At 43.3% G+C, this 20364-nt stretch overlaps 1 protein-coding gene across 1 annotated transcript; it reads right to left on the bottom strand.

Annotated features, from left to right (window-relative positions):
* Positions 1 to 1023: 1023 nt before the first annotated feature.
* SYNDIG1 (synapse differentiation inducing 1) lies at positions 1024 to 17479 on the bottom strand. The gene is made up of 3 exons (XM_060278155.1): positions 16773 to 17479; positions 5848 to 5985; positions 1024 to 2753 (listed from the first exon to the last, which is right to left on the bottom strand). The coding sequence occupies exons 1-3, from the start codon at positions 17253 to 17255 to the stop codon at positions 2595 to 2597; spliced, it is 780 nt and encodes a 259-aa protein (XP_060134138.1). The 5' UTR covers positions 17256 to 17479; the 3' UTR covers positions 1024 to 2594.
* Positions 17480 to 20364: the final 2885 nt, after the last annotated feature.

Genomic DNA, 20364 nt, shown 5'->3' with positions numbered 1-20364 from the left:
ATGTGGATTGGTGGCTTTCCTCTGGGAGTTCTGGCTTCACAATCCACTTCTAATGGGGACTTGGACAAGTAGCATTCTCAGCTCTAGTACCCCGTTTGTAAAGCAGGGTAGGTATGATATGTGGAAACTGCCTTGTGAGAGAATATACCATATTTTTCGCTCCATAGTACGCACCTGACCATAGTACGCACCCAGTTTTTAGAGGAGGAAAACAAGGATTTTTTTTTGCTTTCTTGAATTGTCCTAGGCTCTGGCTCTGGCTTTTGTGTAGGCTCTGGCTCGGCACGGGCTCTGGCTCTCGCATTTGCTCCATAGGACGCACAGACTTTCCCCCCTTCCTTTTTGAGAGGGAAAATTGTGTCTTATGGAGCAAAAAATACAGTGCCTTGTAGTGCAAGGCAAAAAATAAATAATAGTGGGAACAACAAGTACCTGTAGCTGTGGAAAGATTGTGTGATCTGGGCCAGATGATCACTGTACTGCAGCAACTTTCCTGCACCCCAAGTGTTGCAGGCCTACATGCGCATGCTACATTTTTATTACACTGAGCCAGCAGCCACCACACCAACTTATTACACAATGGAAACAACCTGTATTGACAATTTCTGCGCGGATCATCACAACTGGACAGCATTTCCACCCATCGTGCAAACCACAGTGAAAGCATCAAATCAAAAGCCCAGTTAACTGTGTTACTAGCAGCCATCCCACAGCCACTAAACGTTCCAGGCAGAAGAGATAGCAAGCTTCCCTCGAAGGCACGGTGTTTAGGAATGTAACTAGCAGGCTCAAATTAAAATTCTGCCTCCAACTCCATCCATCAACTGATTTTTCAGGGATTGGTTTTATCTTAAGCAATGTATCTATAATATTATAAAAAATATTGTGTAGAAGCATATACATACCCCAAGTAAAATGCCCTTGTCATTTAGGGAGGGAGGTTGTGGTAAAGGCCCAGAATTTTATAACAAAGTCTCTTGATATTGGTATAGGCTTTATACAGGTATCTGGACAAACGTTTCCTGCAGGATATGTTGTAAAATGACCCTCTTTCATCACTTTTGTCACAGTTGACAGTTGTCTGTTCACATTTTGCTAACTGACTGCGCAAGATCTATCAAGTAGGTAAAAGGTAAAAACCACCTGCTCCCCTTCTATCAAGTAGGCAAATTACATGATACAACATCTGCATTTCTTATATTTTAATGAACTTCCTAAACTTGCACAAAAATAGTTCCACATCTGTATGCCCTTTAATTTCAAGCGGCACTTTTTTTAAAAATGGAAAAGAAAATAAACAAATTCAGTGTTAACAGGACCTCAGATTAACAGCCTTGATTAAAAGCAATAAACAGAGATAAATACAATGGTTCATTGCAACGAGTGGTTTCACAAAAATCTGCAAAATGCTAAGTAAGGTGTTGCTTCAGGAGATCAGAAGAACACCAAAGAAACAGAAGCACAGTAATACACAAAATAAATATTATTTTCAGTTGATTTTTAATATTAATTCTTTTCAATATGCCCATTGCCCACTTGAGTTTATTTTAGGCGAACATCGCTACTAGAGAATGGGGAATGTCTCACAGCATTACTGAAAGTCCATAAACCAAGAACGAAGGTTTGTACCATCAGGCTGACACTCCAGGGTCCTGTAACCAGACCTCTTGGTCCATGCTGTGATGTGGAACTCCATGCCTTGTCATTAAATCTGTGGTCAGGCTTCTTATATTTAGTTGTTGAGAAAGATGCTGCCAGAAAGAGCTGCATGCTTTGCAAGCCAGTCCTTTTCAGAGTGGGGTCAGGGCCAGCCCAAGACACTTTGGCACCTGAGAGGGACAAACCCTCTCATTAGCAATGCACCAAGAAGCTCAATGGAAGCTCCACTGAAATGAACAGGAGCTGCACAAGAACGTGACGGTACTTCTGCACACCTCATTTTGGTTTCAACGCAGCTTGCACAGGAAGCTTTCACAATAGCTTTGTTCCATGAGTTCAACACCCCAAATCTGCTGCCTCATTTTGTCTCACCTCTGGATGTGATGGACCAGAAGAACTTATCATTTTGGTTCCGCCCCCCCTGTAGGGCTCCTGCTATTCCTATATGACATTCACTTTGCAGGTGATATTTGAGCCATGGTCATGAATATGCACGGAACCAGCTGTTTCATCTTCTCAGTCATCCAAAGCTGAGAGAGGAATCGCCTTTCTTCTGTAGGAAACAGCCAGCTGTGTGGAGCTTTAGGTCTCTACATTCAGATGCCTCTCACCTTTTGACAGATGAACCTCATGTTCAAGGCTATATATGCGACAGAGCTCCCTTTGGGTTTGGTCCAGCTCAGAACAGCAACGAGCTCTGAAGACGTATATCTGGATCTCAGGAAAGAACCTGCATTTCTTGGCTTCTCGCAATGGCTGCACTGCCAACATTCAAAGTGAACTGGAGGGGGTGTGTGTGTAGACCCTGAACATTCTTCTTCAGAATTCAAATCGTACAAAATTATTTACAGCAGCCCTTCTTACCATCAAAACAAGTGATATTTGAAATGTCATGGCCTCCTGTGGCGTTCTACAGCAGTCCACTTCTATAAGTTTCATATGTGATTGTTTTTGGACAGGTACGCTATAAGCGCCACGGCAACCCCTACATAGATGCCTGTTCCGATAGTGATGGACAGCACAGCCAAGAAGAGGGCTCGTCGTGAACTGGAGCTTGCATGGTGGAAGTCCCCTTTGGCAATGGCTTTGTTTGTCTGTAAGGGGATGAAAAGCTCTCTTTAGTAAACCTGGATATGGTGCACTCTGCAAATTTAAAGAGGAAAATTAATTTTTTTAGCCTTTTTTTTTGTATACCGTATAGTTTGGGCTTTTAAAACGGGTGCTAAGGTAGAAATAGCCAAATACTACAAAGTCAGATCCATTCCATCAAGCACAGGAAGATAAAGGATTGCCCTGTCACAGACTAACTGGTGCATCGAATAGGACTTTCTGAGTTAGTAATTTTGTTGTCTTTGCCACCTGGTATCCATTTTTGGCATAAACAGATGAAACACATTAAGCTGCAGCCTCACTTATTAAATGCCAAATAATTTTTTTTTACTAAATATTCAAAGCACTGGCACTGTGCACACAAAAATTGACCCCCAATTTTTGACCATTTTTAAAAAGCAAAAACATGGTCTTTTACATGGAAAAATACTGTGCGTATTTGTGTATACACACAAATACACACAAACACACACACACACACACACGTTACATACAGCCCCATTATTCAATTTTTCAGAGGTTCCTCACCACCCACAATGTAGCAGGTAGGATTGCAATTTGCAGGGGAAGACTAGCTACCCATGGATGGGAAAATATATGTGTATTTATTCCAGGGCATACTCACTGTATTATGTAGACATGTATGACTTTTACTGCTAAAATCTGGCAGAATCTCTCCCCTACCCCCTTGATCACATGCAAAATACAAATGTCAAAGTACAATATCATCTTGCAATAAACCTCATTACCTTCATTAACATGTGTGCATACAAACAGTCAACATCAGTACATCTAGGGGCAGCCCAAAATATTTTGGTGCTTGAAGAGGAAACTCAAAATGGCAGTCCCCTGCCCAATAATTACATATGGAACAATCCTTTGGGAAGTTCTTCGACACAAGCCCAGATGAAATGAAAAAGAGCTGCAAAAAACCACTTGTATGTTGTAGCATGCTGTGTAACTAGAGTAGGTCATTCTGCCATGGTTAATGGCAAAATCCTGCCTGTGAGTCCTAGAAAACCTACCCCCTGTCTTGCAGGCTTTTCTACCTGGCCTGGGAGGGTGAGGCCCTGACTGACTCCAGCTACAAAAGCTGAGCCTACTGAACAGACTCTTGGGCTGGGAAATTACTTTTGTCATGTTTGTAATTATGTAAATCTTTTCATGTTGTAAGCCGTCTTGAGCATGGTTTTAACTACGGAAAGGCAGTGTACAAATTAAATGATGATGAAAAAGAAGAAAATCTGACACCAGAGACATCCACCTCACATGACCTTGAGGAACAACGCTGCCACCCCCCAAAATCAACCCTCCTTTGCTGTCCTGCAGGACACCTCTGCAGCGGTTATGAGTTCCAGCAGTTTCCTTTTTGGAGAAAAACAAAAACAAAATATACTTGGCCAGACTGTGGTTGCATCAAGATGACTGATGAGCCAATTTAACACAGTCTTCAGGCTGAAACGTTTTCAGCAGCAGGCCAAGAGCTTTAATAAATAAAAAGCAGGCACAAAACACAAACGGAATTCTAAGTTGGGGAATTCCGATCATCATCAGCACAGGGCAAGCCAGCTTGTTCAAGAGCAGACAGAATTAAAGATAACAGTGCAGACTTCCTTGTAAAGGTCTTGGATCCTTCAGCATCGATCATCTTTAAATGTCTATTACCTAGAGCATCCTCACTCATTAGCCTAGGATTTCTCCACTCCACTATTTTAGTTTTCTCTACAGTATTTGCAATAGCACTGTACAAGTGGCAGGATGGCAAGCCTGACAGCAGTTCATAGGGGCTGGTGACATTTATATGATCATATGTGCCATGCGCTCGTGAAAATGGGTATATTTTTAGGGATTTTTGCAACAGAAGGAAGCCAATTGCTTAAATCAGTCTATAAAGTGACTGTCAAATTCACAGTAGCAAGAAGTAAGCTCCACTAAATTCAATGCAGCTCCCTCCCAGGTAAGTGGGGACTGGATCACAGCCTCACACAGGCATTTAAAATTAGCAATGGAAGGAACCAGATGGATTCTCAATTCTATCCTGCATTAACAATGTTGGCAGATGGGGAAAATGCACTAAAGAGCCTCAATGCTTTTTTGATCTCTCATCAAAAATGATCTTGGTTTTGTGCTTCATTTGAATGCATTCTAGGATCAAAAGCCCTTCAGTTTGAAAGAAAAATTAAGGGACTTACAAATTCAAATGCACCAAGAAGTATAGACATTACATTAAAGTGCCCACATTAACTTCTGCCCCATGTAAGCAATAACCACATCCTATAGTCCTGTATACAGTGGTGCCTCGTAAGACGAATTTAATTCGTCCTGCGAGTCGCTTTGTATAGCGAAAAATTCGTTTTGCGAAGCAGCTCCCAAAGGGACGCATTGAAGTGCGGTTTCACATAGGGTGCCTCGCAAGACGAATAAAAAAAATTCGTCTTGCGAGGCACCCTATGGGACGAAAAAAAATCGTCTTGCAAAGCACACCATAGGAAACTTCGTCTGCGAGTCTCCATTGAAATCGCAAAACGCATTCGTCTTGCGAAAAATTCGTCTTGTGAGGCATTCGTCTAGCGAGGTACCACTGTACTGTGTTTGCTTTCAACTTATACTTCATGCACCCACACATTTCCCCTTGGTCTTTCAGTCCCGATTCTCTTCTTTTGAAGGGTTGAAACTTTCAGTGATATATCAAATTTTAATAAGTTAAGCTTCGGAATTCTAAATTATTACTTCTGACAACCAACCTCTTGCATGGTGAGCTTATCTTAAGTACAACCTTCTGCATGTTTAGCCTAAAGTAAAGCCATCCAAGCACCTGCGCTGAGAATTTATCTCCTCTCTTTCAAATGCATGAAACGGACAGAACTCCTGAGTACAGTCGATAAGGCAAGCTTAAAATATCAGACCAGGGAGGGGAATAGTTGCTACACAGAAATAAAAATGGAGGCGCAAGGTCATCCTGCCACCTACATACTCAGCTCTGTCTACGCAGTCCATGGTTTCATCACGCCCTCAGCATAAACAGAGCAGTGCATGCCTGCACACACTGCTAACTGAGATAACAGAATTCTACATTACCTCATGTGACAAATAGAAGGCAGCAATTCCCAGTGGCCAGAAACAACAGAGCATGGAGAACACACTGAGTCCGAGGTGGTCCCTGGGCGGCATCATAAGGAAATGGTCTTCACTGTCGGTGTCACTTGAATAATCGCTCTGGAACAGCAAGAGGAAGGGCACGTGAAGAGGACACTGATTAGAGAGGCGCATCCTTATTGCCTGCCCCTTTTGGATCTGTGGTCATTTATTTCAAGTTTGCTATATATCTGGGATAGCTAGCTGGTAGAGCATCAGGCTCTTGATCTCAGGGCTGTGGGTTTGAGTCCCACATTGGGCAAAAGATTCCTGCACTGCCAGGAGTTGGATTAGAAGACCGTCGGGATCCCTTTCAACTCTACAATTCTATTATTAAGAAGATATCTGATTAAAATAACTCCTTAAAATTGAACTGACTAGCCAAAAGCTTCTTTAAAAACTAGCACACCTTATCAATAATACTGTTGTGAATGTGGCTGCCCTGATCATTGGGAATAAGCAATCGGAACCTTGACAAGAAAATGTATTATTTCCTAGCAACTGTGGGGGCTTTCTCAGATGAGCATTGGGGGGGGGGGGTCTCAGGTGGGTGCTCTGCAGTGGGAGGGGGTGAATTAGTGAAACAGGCAGCTTGCCTCGGACCTGGAAGAAAGACAGCTGAGGGTCTGTGGCTGAAACCGGGGATATGGTTTTGTGAAGGCTGCACAAGTTGCCCTCAGAGAATCTGCTGCCTGTTTTTAAGAGGCTCTGTATCTAGCTATATATCTAGGCTAACATTATAAAGAGTCCTTAAGAAAGTTGGGTGGTGTCTTGTATGCCTCCTTCCGCATAGCTGCCAAGTCTCCCGTTTTCCCTGGGAAATCCCCGTTTTTCCAGCTGTTCCTAGCTGAAAAAACGGATTTTTTTGTTTCCCCCCGGTTTATTCTGGTGCGGCGGCCATTTTGGAACTGGGCGGAGCATGCTCAGAAGCGACTTTTGATGCTGCTCTGCCCAGTTCCAAAATGGCTGCAGTGCGACTTCTGGTCTGCTATTTCTGGCCCGGTCCCTTATTTCTCTGACAGCAAATTGGCAGGTATGTCCTTCCGGCAGCTCTAGAAGCCAAGCTGGTGCCAAACGTGTTGCTCTGCTTTCCTTTGGATCACATCAGTGAGGCTGAGGTGGGGGTCTTGTCATCTGGGCAGTCCAGGACCTTCAAGCTTGCACCCTGGGGCTGGTCCCTTCAGTGCTGCTACTGCAGCAGTTTGACTACACACCCACACCCTGCCAGGCGCACTCCATTGTGTCTCAAGATAGGCTGTCTTTGTAAAAAAAATTGTTGGAATCTGTCTAAGTCTGCAGCGTGCTCTTGTTGAAAGAAAAGGAAACCCTGGCTGTAGAAAGTGCGTAGCACATTTCAAATGTTAAAGGCAGGTCAATATCATGATGATGTAATATGAATTGGGGCAGGCAAGGTACAGACTGGTGGTTTCTTAAGGCTACCTACTGAGAAGTCTCTCCTCTTCCATCTGCCTCTGTAAGCCAAGGGACCTGTGTGAGTGATTGTGGTGATCCTGAATTTCAGAGGTGGACAGCATTATAAGTAAGCTATCAAGTTCAGACAGAAAGTCCCCTAAACCTAGAGAAGGTGGTGTAAAGCCCACAGGCTGCCTTCAGTTGTCCTTCCCAGGAAAGGGACACCCTCCCTTTTCCCAGAACCTCTAACACAAGGAAGGATGAGTCACCACATGGATCATAAGGTTGCCACTCTGTGAAATGAAAAACAACAACACTGGTAGATGGTTTGGTTGCAGTAGGAAGGAGGCTTCTGAGTCACAAGGCAGGTCCCAAAACACATCCATCTGATGAAGCCTAGAGTGCTTAGCCAGGTTGAAGAACTGTTGAGAAAAACAAGCTCGCTCCGTTCATTTCTGGGAATTGTCCCCAAAGCAAAAAAACAACAACATCCAGGCATTTAGAATCAATTGCCAATGTTAGTGTTTCAAGGGAAATTCTGCCTGATGACCATTTACATCCATTCCAGAGAGTTCTAGAATACATTTCATTATCTGGGGGAGGTAAAAAAGGTAGAAGTAAAGGACCCCTGGATGGTTAAGTCCAGTCAAAGGGGACTATGGGGTGTGGCGCTCATCTCGCTTTCAGGCCAAGGGAGCCAGCATTTGTTTGCAGACAGCTTTCCAGGTCATGTGGCCATCTGTCATGGATGCTTTAGCTGAGATTCCTACATTGCAGGGGGTTGGACTAGATGACCTTGGGTCCCTTCTAACTCTAAGATTCTATAATTCTAAGAAGCCAGGGTTAGCCCACAGTATGTGGGACTATAGAAGGCAAGTTGACCCTTTTTTTCTTGTTCATCACCAACTGAGCTTTCCACAAAATGAGAAAGCATTTGACCAAAAGGGGAATACATTCAGGCTTCATCTTTATGATTAGCATTATTTAGAACTTGCACATTAATCTTGGCTGCTTTTGGAAAAAGAAAATGGGGCTCATCATAACCACAATCAAGTTCTTTTTAGTTGTAGTAGTTTCTCAATGGCAGAAAGCTGAACAGATGTTCTTAACCAGGGGTAGGCAACCTAAGGCCCATGGGCCGGACGCGGCCCAATTGCCTTCTTAATCCGGCTTGCAGATGGTCTGGGAATCAGCGTGTTTTTACATGAGTAGAATGTATCCTTTTATTTAAAATGCATCTCTGGATTATTTGTGGGGCCTGCTTGGTGTTTTTACATGAATGGAATGTGTACTTTTATTTAAAATGCATCTCTGGGTTATTTGTGGGGCATAGGGATTAGTTCATTCCCCGCCCCCCCAAAAAAAATATAGTCCAGCCCCCCACATGGTCTGAGGGACGGTGACCAGCCCACGGCTGAAAAAGGTTGCTGACCCGACGTGACCCGTGTTCTTAACATTCTACGCTATGTACACTTTCTCCTCTCCCCTGTTGAATTAAGTCAACACTTTGAATTGTGTAGCAGCTAGACTGGTGACTGGGAGCAGCCGCTGAGACCACATAACACCGGTCTTGAAAGACCTACATTGGTTCCCAGTACGTTTCCGAGCACAATTCAAAGTGTTGGTGCTGACCTTTAAAGCCCTAAACAGCCTCGGTCCAGTATACCTGAAGGAGCGTCTCCACCCCCATTGTTCTGCCTCGCTGCGAGAAGCCAGGTTACAGGGGACCAGGCAGAGGTGGGTTTACCATCAGGCCCACCTTCAGCAGACGGGCTGCCAAACCTTCACATCTAAAGTTGTGGCCTTAATTTATCCCATAAATCAATATACCGTGTTTCGACTGGTTTTTTCACCTAGGGAATGGGGTGGTCTTGGGGCCTTGGCACATGAAGGTCAGGTTATGTTTTGCATCTGGAGAGGCCTTTAGGTGCAGTGTACCAATAACCACCTTGTATGTTCTCCTGCCAACCTAGCAGTTCAAAAGCACGCAGTGCAAGTGGATAAATAGGTACCGCTCTGGTGGGGAGGTACCGGTAAACGGTGTTTCCATGTGCTGCTCTGGCTTCGCCAGAAGCGGCTTAGTCATGCTCGCTACATGACCTGGAAAAACTGTCTGCGGAAGCGGACAAATGCCGGCTCCCTCGGCCTGTAAAGCGAGATGAGTGCCGCAACCCCAGAGTTTGTTCGCAACTGGATTTAGCTGTCAGGGGTCCTTTACCCTTTACCTATGTTCTTGGAGAAAGAGTTTAATTTGCTGTTCTGGACTCTATCTGGAAAATGAGGAATGGTGTGTTCTATTTCATCTCTTGCAAAGGTAAAGCCAACAAAGACCATGAGTTTTGTTGTTGTTTTTAAATGACGTCTATACTATAAGATTCCACTGCCATACTGAGTGATTTTTTTTATAAAAAAATGCTTCTCGGTCTTTTTGTTAAGATCAAGTGTAGAATTCTGTAGACATTAAATTGGCCAAGGTCTAGCAAACATTTGCTGTGGAAAGAGACACTTCTGCTGTATAAAAGAGCATGGCAGCTCAAGTGAAAAGCTCAGAGCACGGACACCTCCCATGAAATGTTAATCTAACTTTTCATAATTCAGAACTTTTGTTATTCAATATTTCTCAAATCTTAACATTTATCAATCAGCAGTAAATGGCTGAAAGGAGTACTAATTTATTCATAATCATTTGAAGTTGCAGTCATTATTCATGCATGGCAGCTTCAGAATGGTCATAAATAGTTTAGTGCCTGAATAAAGTTAATCTGCAGGCCCCCCCCTTCCTGATTTGCAGTGCAATCCTGTAACTGTCTACTGTATTTAGAAGTAAGTCTCAGAGTTCAATGGGGCTTCTCCCAGGTAAGTGTTATAGGACTGCAGACTAAGACATTTGTCTGGGGATGTGTGCTTTTATCTTTGTGTTCTCAGTAGTCTGCACTAGCTTCCCCTCATCACCAGCCTTCCTAAATATTGAATGTGTGTGTCTCTGAGGGAGAGGGGGCAGAGAGAGAGAGAGACAGAGAAAGATGTGACTTGGCAATTATATAAAAAGCATCTCACACACATGCAAAATCTCAAGGTTCTGCCATGCTCTAGAATAACTCCAAAGCCAGCCTGGGTTAAGATTGTGCCTACAGCAGAGGGAATGAGGCACAAGAAAAAAGACTGAACTTGGCTTTTCTCGAGAAAAGTCCTGAAATTCTTTTATTAATTCTGATCTCATCCAATATACGAAAGGATAGAGTAAATATCTTACTCTATGCAAGTGCAGCTGCCAGGATTCTAATTGCAGCAAACTGGAAAGGAGATAGATTACCAACGGTTCAAGAGTGGCAGGAAAAATTAATAGATTATTTGAGGATGGCGAAACTAACGGCTATAATCAGAAATGTATCTAGGCAAAAAATTATGGAAGAATGGAAATATGTCCAAGATTATCTGGAGAAAGAAAATTTAGAAAACAATTTAGTGATGTGCTTAGAATAAAAACATAAGAGAAAACATAATAATAGATAATGCAGAGATCTGTAAATAAGTAAAGTAGGAGATATAGCAATGGACAAAGAATACATAAAGGGAAGCATGCTGTAAATAATAGGAAGTAAAAAGAATTTTTTCCTTTTCCCTCTCTTCTTCTCTTTTTTTTCTTTTTCTTTTTTTCTCCTTCTTTGTGATGTTGTCATAGCTGCCAAGTTATCCCTTATTTTAAGGGATTTTCCCTTATGCTGAATAGGCTTCCTCGCGAGAAAAGGGAAAACTTGGCAGCTATGGATGTTGTTGATTCATTTATGTATGCTTTTTTACCAATTTTGGTGTAAATGTTTTTTTTACACTATGTAAATGTGGCATTTCTTTTGATATTTCTTTGGCTTTTTACTAAATTATTATTATTATTTTGTATCTTTTTAAAATTATCTGAACAAAGAATTTTAAAAATTAAAAAAAAGACTGAACTTGGCACAGTGACTAAGGCTAAGGATGAGGTTCTCAATAGATAACCTTCAGCATGAAACTGGAGAGGAGCTACAGTCGTTCGTGAGGAGGGGTGAAATTCATGAAAGTGGGAAATATTTCAAGGGCAACCCAACTGTTTGAAATGTTTAGTGAGGGCAGTTTTATCATGGGTGACAGATGCAAAGTAACAATTTCTTTAAAAACAAAAACAAAAAAGAAAAGATAGTGATGGTGCAGGCTCTTCTCAATAGCCGTCAGCTGGCACCTGCCATTTTTGTTTCCCAGAATGCCTCAGGCATAACATTATTCTGGACTTTCTGGGAAACAAAAATGACAGCTGCCCACTGGTGGATACTGAAAGGAGCCCCACCAATTGTGGCATCAACTCTTCAAAGAAACTGGGGAGGGGGGAACTGCTACTGCTAATACAGGCATCCCCAAACTGCGGCCCTCCAGATGTTTTGGACTACAATTCCCATCATCCCTGACCACTGGTCTTGTTAGCTAGGGATCATGGGAGTTGTAGGCCAAAACATCTGGAGGGCCGCAGTTTGGGGATGCCTGCACTAATAATTTCACTCTGCTGGAAAATTCACTGAAACTCTCTTCCCTTCCCCTTCTGTGTATAGTGTGATGAATTTAGAACAGTGGCAGTATTTTTGCTCGGCCATAAATCAGTCCACAAGTTTACTGATTGTAACTTCCAGGAAAGTTTGGTGTAGCACGGACAGGGACTCCAACTAAAAGCTCATCTGCAAGCAGTTGAATCTCCAGCCCTTCTGCTGGTTGATGTGTCTAGGGTAGGGGGGGCTACTAATATGCCACTCCTTCTGCCCACTGTAGCTAGCGTGCCAGTCTCAAGTGACCCTCCTGTTGGGATAACTGAGAAACATTTCACCACCACCCCTTGAATATGGACCCTGTGAGCATGAGGAGCCCACTTCAGAAAAGAAAACCAATCAAGTGACTACTCTGCCTCTACAAATGTGCTCATCCCTTGGCACCTGAGCATACAGTGCAAACACCAGCAGCAAATACTTGGGCAAAAAAATGAAAGGCACAAATACAGGATGGGTGACACCTGGCTTGAGAGCAGTACATGTGAAAAGGATCTAGGAGTCTTGGTAGACCACAAACTTGACATGAGTCAACAGTGTGATCCAGCAGCTAAAAAAGCCAATGCAATTATAGGCTGCATCAATAGGAGTATAGCATCTAGATCTAGGGATGTAATAGTACCACTGTATTCTGCTCTGGTCAGACCTCACCTGGAGTACTGTGTCCAGTTCTGGGCACCACAGTTCAAGAAGGATACTGACAAGCTGGAACGTGTCTAGAAGAGGGCAACCAAAATGGTCAAAGGCCTGGAAACGATGCCTTATGAGGAACGGCTTAGGGAGCTGGGTATGTTTAGCCTGGAGAAGAGAAGGTTAAGGGGTGATATGATAGCCCTGTTCAAATATATAAAAGGATGTCATATGGAGGAGGGAGAAAGATTGTTTTCTGCTGCTCCAGAGAAGCGGACACGGAGCAATGGATTCAAACTTCATGAAAGAAGATTCCACCTAAACATTAGGAAGAACTTCCTGACAGTAAGAGCTGTTCGGCAGTGGAATTTGCTACCAAGGAGTGTGGTGGAGTCTCCTTCTTTGGAGGTCTTTAAGCAGAGGCTTGACAGGCATGTGTCAAGAATGCTTTGATGGTGTTTCCTGCTTGGCAGGGGGTTGGACTGGATGTCCCTTGTGGTCTCTTCCAACTCTATGATTCTATGATTCTATGAAATAAGTCTTCATGGGTATAGCTGCATGTGTGAAGACTTCTGCACAATTAAGAATCCTACACAACTGGGGTTCCAGCCTTCAAGCATGATGCACATTCTGTATGTGTGGCTACTGGGGGCAGAGGAAGCTGGCGTGTGCAGTGTGGAGGGTGGGCACTCAGTGTGCCCTTGCTTCCATCTCGCACGCTGATTCAATACATGAGCAGGGGAATAGAATAGAGCACTGAGTGCAGAACAGGTGAACCAATACCAATAAATATGTAATTTGCTATTAAAATTACCTGGTGAAAGCACTAGCTCCTAGCTACCAACCAGGAATCCAGGGAGAATTCCTTCTCAGCCATGCCAGCTGGTGACTGACAGCTTGTTCACAAAAAAAGAAAGTGTCTGACAGAAATAGACAAGGAGGGTAGTCTGGCAAGAAAGCAATGGCGAGCGTCAGGGCTACACTTGGAATTTACAGTCCAGGTGTGTATCAGAAACAAGTTCCCACTCTGGTTGGCATGCATGCCTCTTTATCCTCACAACAGTCCTAGGAGGAAGATTAGGCAATGTGATAATGGTTGGTCCAAGTTCACACTGTGCAGGGATTGAATTTGGGTCTCCTCAAACTAAATACAGCACCCACAGCTACACCATGCTAAATCATTTTGTTTCTTCTCTCCATTCCAATACTTGCTCTCATTCAAATGTTTAGTTAAAAGCCTTCAGATCTGTAGACTAATCTCAAGATTACCACTGAGGCTGAATTAAAAATATTTCTACAGGTTTCAGTGCAAGCACAGATTATTATTTTCCTGGAGAAAACAGAACTCTCCAATGTATCAGCATTTTGCATTGTGTAGATCAGTACTGTGATCAGAAACTCTTAAGAGCGAACAGTTGAAGATGCAATTGAAGACACTAAAAATAAGAACACGTTAGAATTTTGGAAGCTGGCATGAAACCGAGTAAGGAGAGACACATTGGATAAAAATCCGAATTAGGAGGCATTCTGAACTATGTTTTGGAAGGACACCGTTATTTAAGACAAGGGGTGGGAAAGAGTTTTCAACCTGAGGGCCGCATTCCCTTGAGAGCAACATCCCAGGGGCTGTGTGAGCAGAGGGTTGAGCCAGAGGCAATAGGACTGCATTTGCACAGTCGGTGACATGCCTCGCCCTAGCTCTCTGTGCTGGCAAGCAAGAGGCATTATCACACTTCAAAGACACATTCCAGCAAGACAAAAGTACTTGGGGAGAGCATGGAGCAGGGCCAATGAATAATGTGACCTAGAGAGGAAGCGTAGCCTAGGGACATTCCTGACTGCTGGGTGGGGGTGCCCAGGCCTGAAGCTCCCCACCCACCCCTAATTTAGGCACTTCGCTGAGAGTAACAGTAGAAAGAACACCAAACATATTCCCAAGAAAAAGTCACTCAAACCAATGCATCAGCTACCAACAGAGAGGAATGTTGCCTATGAGAATTAGTATCTAAACTCCAATGTATAGTTGGTGATAGTCTTGCCAAAGAAGCAACTCAGAGGCTCGCCAAATGAAGAAAAAGGCTTAGAAAGACTTTTTTTATTTTAAGGGATGTGAAATTGAGCCATTAAAGACTGTGGTCCCCCCTCCCCTTTTATTTTTATTTTTTTACCAGGCTGAGAGTATAAGAAAAGCAAGATTATTTCCGTTCATGGGCTGTCTTAATTAAATTGAGCCAGTCAGCAGACTAAATATCAATGAACCCAAGTTTTACACCTGGGCAATGCTGGAGGTTTTTGTGCACATGGACTGGTGTCGATGGTGCACTTGGATAATTTTAGGCTCTGGACTTAATGGAGGATTCCTGTTTTGATGGCTACTACTTTGTTTACTTCAAAATATGGCAAGCCAGCCCTGCTCATTCATCTCAGTTGGGCTTTGAACCTCAACCCAAAGTCCTGCCCTGATGGCACCATTGGCTGCTGAGATAAAGGAAACTAGATTTTGTTGTTGTTGTTGTTTTAAAATTTTTGGCTGTGTGGAGAAACACCCCTGGTTTCTCAATTTCTCCTGAGAGCTACATTTCAATTAAAATGATAGCATGACTTTAGGGAGGGGGGCTATGATTCTCCCAATCTTAGTAAAAAATAAATCAATCAGATAACAGCATTCAGTTTGACTTTTTTCTGCTTTTGCAAAAATGAAATCAAAAAGAACATATCGAGAACATCTAACGACTGTGCAATGGAAAAGAAATTGCGCCAGCATCCAGACCTGCATGATTTCATTTTATATTCTATACACATTTTGTAATTTGCTTCCTTATCGGCATGGGGCTTTTCATTGGCTGAAGAATGTATTCCTGGCACTATTTAATGTATAGGAGCAAATCTTTGGAACAACGTCAGGCAACTAATATAATTGTCTGCTAGGGATCCTGCATCTGAGCAATGATATTAGGGATGGCTGGGTAACTAGGCAAGAATATTAATTCCAGTACAATTTGTATTGCAGTACTTTAACTGCTTTCCACAAAGATTTAGACAGCACACGAGACTACAACTGAAGCAAAGTACCTTCGAGTCTCATTGATTTCACATGTGCTTAAATGTATCCCATTGAAAACAACTGAAATTAAAACAGTTTCACTTTGCTTGCATTGGGCTCTGCAAGGGAAGAGTCTCATTTGCTTCCAAAATAAAAAATTTAAAAATGAAAGACACAAAACAATAGCAGTCTATTTTCTCTCAGGATTTTAGGACATCTCATAGGGTTGTCACCTGTCCTGTATAATACAGGATTGTCCTGTATTTCAATGTAAAATGCTATGTCCTGTACTGATACAGTCTGTCCCTCTCTCTGCCAAGTTAGGGATCCTCTCCAAATCCATGTTTTCAATTGAAAGGGTGTGTGTAAGATCATGTGGTATTAAGCTCTGGGTAGCAAAACACAGACTAATTCACAAATGTGTGTGTGTGTGTGTGTGCGTATACGAGAGAGAGAGAGAGAGAGATTTTGTAATAGATTTTCCTTTACTCTACACCACATGGTCAAAGGAAGAGGATATTGCAAGTACCAAGCAGGGAGCCAAATATTTACCTGCTCCCCCACCTGATGTTTCAGGACTGTCCCAAGTGTAGCCTAAAAATCCACAAACTGAAAATGAAGGTAGTTTTGAGGAAACATCCAGTGGGTTTTACTCATGACTTTTCACTTACACTGAAGCCACACACCATTTTAAGAACTGCCATCGTACAAGCTTCGTTTAAATACATGTGTTGACTGACAACCACTCTGAGCAAACAGAACATGTTTCAACTATATGTATTCTTCCACACTGGTATTAATTAAACACATAAACAGCAATACACAAACACTAGAATCTTAGTGGTGTCACCTGAAAAACAGAAATAAAAACTTATTTTAAGTTTGTTTTAAAATATACAGTATTTTTCAAAACAAACTCACCACTTGAGCAGGGAAGGATTCTCTGACTGCGTAATTCTGCTATGTCTCTGCACTGGGAATACGTGACCTAATGGAGAGATGTAGCAGAATTACTCACCTGCAATGGGAGACCAGCTGGAAGGATGGTAGCCCAGAGTAGCCACTCATGCAGAGAGGGAACGGGCAACCTCTTCTGTTGGTGGTCCATTTGGACTCCAAGTAGTCTTTAATCGTGTAATAATAAAGGCATACCATTGGACCAGACCACATCATAGAAAAACTCCTGCAACTAATGACAAGAAGACCTGCCTAACCTCTACTTCCTGAAAGTCATCCTCTTCTTCCACTTCATAGGAGAGGGTATGGATCTTGATCTCATCCGTGGAGAGGCTAACAGAGTATCCCAGGCTGTCTTTGGTGGGTGACCTGTCTTCAATGAAGGTCGTTTCACAGCACTCTGCACTCACACTTTCTCCCCACGATCGCAGCATGCTTTCTGAATAGAGGATGATATTCGGGTGGTAGCGGGACTCCACTCTCTGTGGTAGTGTGTTGGGGTCAAGGAGTTGCTGCACCGGGTCATTCCGTGGGTAGCCTGGAGAGTAGAGAGCACCAATCTGCCGACTCGGATACTGGGGGGTGGGGTACACAGACACCAAACCTTCCCTGCCCTCGGTCATCAAGTTTCTGGTGTTAATCAGCCCATTCCTCTTCTTGGCGTCAGCGGCTTTGCTGGGCTTAACGACACTCTTCTGCTCAACCAAGCCATCCATCCTGTTTTCCTTCTCCTCTACCATCTCCCTGAAGTGGAATCTTTGTGGACGGTTATCCCATGGGATGAAGAGATCCTATACCCTGAGGCATGGGGAAGGGAATAAAAACCACAAATTAGCACAAAAGCCTCCTTCATCCCTAGGCCTTACAAATCACTTTTCCTGGGCAATTTGCTTCTTGTGTGGAAATGATAGGGCCGGAAATTATTTCACAACAGAGGATTCTCATGGCATTGAAAAGATACTGTAGTGAAAGGGCTAAGAGACAGAGCTGTTAACCATCACCATCACTATATTTGTATGCCACCTATTCCATAGTTAAAACCATGGAATCTGTGACGCTCTGTCCCATCTGGAGCAGCCGGGGAGTTAGGCGAGGCTGCTGTTTGTGGATTTTAGCTCTGCTTTTAACACTATCCTCCCCCCTAGACTGATGTCCAAACTAGAGGCGCTTAGACTTTTTATCTCCATTTGTCTTTGGGTTTTAACCCCCAGAGGGTTAGAGTGGGGTCATATATGTCCACAGCCCTTAGCCTCAACACCGGCTCCCCACAGGGTTGTGTGTTGAGTCCCCTGCTCTATATCCTCTACACGTATGATTGTACAGCTATCCACTCCAGCGACAAAATCATCGAGTTTGCTGATGACACCACTGTGGTGGGGCTCATTTATGGGGGGATGAGTCCGCCTATCAGGACGAGGTGGAGCGGCTCTATGGTTGGTGTGGAGATAATAATCTGGTCCTTAATACGGCCAAGACCAAGGAACTGGTGGTGGACTATAGGAAGGAAAAGCCGGACATTCAGCCCCTGTATATTGGTGTGGACCAGGTGGAGAGGGTGGCTGTATTTAAGTTTTTGGGTGTTACCATAGAGCAGAGTATGACCTGGAGCGTGAATACCACTGCTCTGGTGAAGAAGGCCCAGCAGAGAATATATTTCCTCAGACTTTTAACAAGGAACAAGCTGAGTGAGAGACTGCTGGTGTCCTTCTACCAAGGCTCCATAGAGAGCATTCTTACATACTCTATCTGTGCTTGGTTTTCCAGCTGCACAGTCATGGACAGGAAAGTGCTCCAGAAGGTCATAACCACAGCCCAAAAGATTATTGGTCATCCTCTCCCATCTCTGGAAGAACTATACAATTCCCGTTGCCTTAAAAAAGCAAATAATATTTTACAGGATCCATCTCATTCTGGATATAGTCTTTTTGCACCGTTGCCTTCGGGCAAGAGATACAGAACAATCAAATCAAGAACGAATAGATTAAAGAACAGTTTCTATCCAAGAGCTATGCATCTTAAATGCTGTAACTAAATAATATGATCTTGGGGAGTTGTGATGAGTGTGTATGTATTTATGTGTGTGAGTGGCTGTAATTGTATTTTTGTTTTGTTTTATGGGATGGCATTCAATTTCGTTGTACTATGTACAATGACTATAAAGAATCTATTCTATTCTATTCTATTATATTCTATGCTCAAGGAGGCTTACAACAGGAAAAGGTTTACATAATTATCACTAAATGGACTTAGTCAAGTTAGTATTCACTCAAACTCAGCACCTGCTCCCCCTTCTGCAAGATGACATTGGACCACAATATGGTCTAGCTAGACCCCTGCTTCTCAAACTATCTGATGTGGTGGACTAGCAATTCCCCCACCCCAATGTGCCAGGTACAAGTACCATATTTGGTCCCTGAAGCGTTCCCCCCAGCCTTGGCTGTCCCTGAGGAATGACAGCCAATGGCTTGTGGACCAGTGCCTAGTTCATGAACCACCACTTTGAGTAGTCCTGGTCTAGAGCAGGCATCCCCAAACTGTGGCCCTCCAGATGTTTTAGCCTACAACTCCCATGATCCCTAGCTAACAGGACTAGTGGCCGGGGAGGATGGGAATTGTAGTCCAAAACATCTGGAGGGCCGAAGTTTGGGGATGCCTAGTCTAGAGGGACTGCTGTTTTACCCCCACCACGTCTCCTATGTTCTAACACCCAATTTCATTCAATTGACAAATGTTTACACACTTGCATTAGCATGGGAAAGGAAAGTCAAGCTAGAATCGCAAAAACCATTTTTAGTAGAACCTTTTCGTGTTGTATTTGGCACTACAATGGCATAACCTGCTGTGAACATAAAACGAATGCAGGTTTATCAGGCAAATCAGGGCTGCATTTCACACAGGAATTAAATCTTAATGCTTAAAAATCCCCTTTCAGGAACAGCTAACACAAGCAAGATAAAAACGGGATTCTCAGGAACATTACAGAGTCCTGAATTACAAAGGTTTTTAACCACGTGTGTTTGAAATTAATTTCTGTAGGAGACAGTATTTTTTCACCCTTCTTTAAATGTGCAGGGTGGGTGGGAATACACTCCTGTTAAGATTTTTATATCATGTCTGGTAATGTGTCCCAATGACATATGAGGCTGAAAATATTCTGTAGAACTTGTTTCTCTTATCACAGTGCTGCACAAGCTTCTCACTGCCGCACAATGTACCTATGGCCCTTCCTGGGGTTGGATTGCTGTACTTTAGCTATTCATTCACTTATGAGACTTGTAACCGCCCCCCCCCTCCATCGTAAGACATTAGGAAGGGTAACAACAAACATACAAAGTCCTGTACCCACTCATCAAATTAGATAAAATGTCAACTGTCTGTTGGCTTTTCTTTTTACCACAGAGATCGGCACTTCCACAGCATGCAAAAACGTCTGAAGCAAGAGACAGATCTGCAACTGGCACCTAAAGAAAGCGCTGGCACTGGGTCATGATTCTGGCCAACCCAGAACCAGTCCCTTTAGATGACCCAGCTTCACTAGTCCTCCATCATGTAAAGAGGTTGCGTCTCCTTTCCAATACACAAACTGGTATTATGGCAGGGAAACTGGTCAACTCGGCAGTAATGAAAATTTTGACAGCTCCCATCTCCTTCCTTTTGTTATCTTGCTTGCTTCCTCCTCCAGCCCCGGGCATTTTCTGTGCTATGTGCAACCTCGGTGAGTCACCTGTCCATCAGAGCCCAAGCTGCCAATCTTGCTTTGTCCCTCATGGCCCCCCCCTCCCATGACCATCCAAGATGCTGCATTGCTTGAAGACAACCCTAGGTTTGTGCCATGAACTCCTAGGCTAA

The sequence above is a fragment of the Zootoca vivipara genome, chromosome 8 (genome assembly GCF_963506605.1).
Source record: "Zootoca vivipara chromosome 8, rZooViv1.1, whole genome shotgun sequence".
NCBI lineage: Eukaryota > Metazoa > Chordata > Lepidosauria > Squamata > Lacertidae > Zootoca > Zootoca vivipara.
This window is presented reverse-complemented; position numbering and strand designations above follow the sequence as displayed.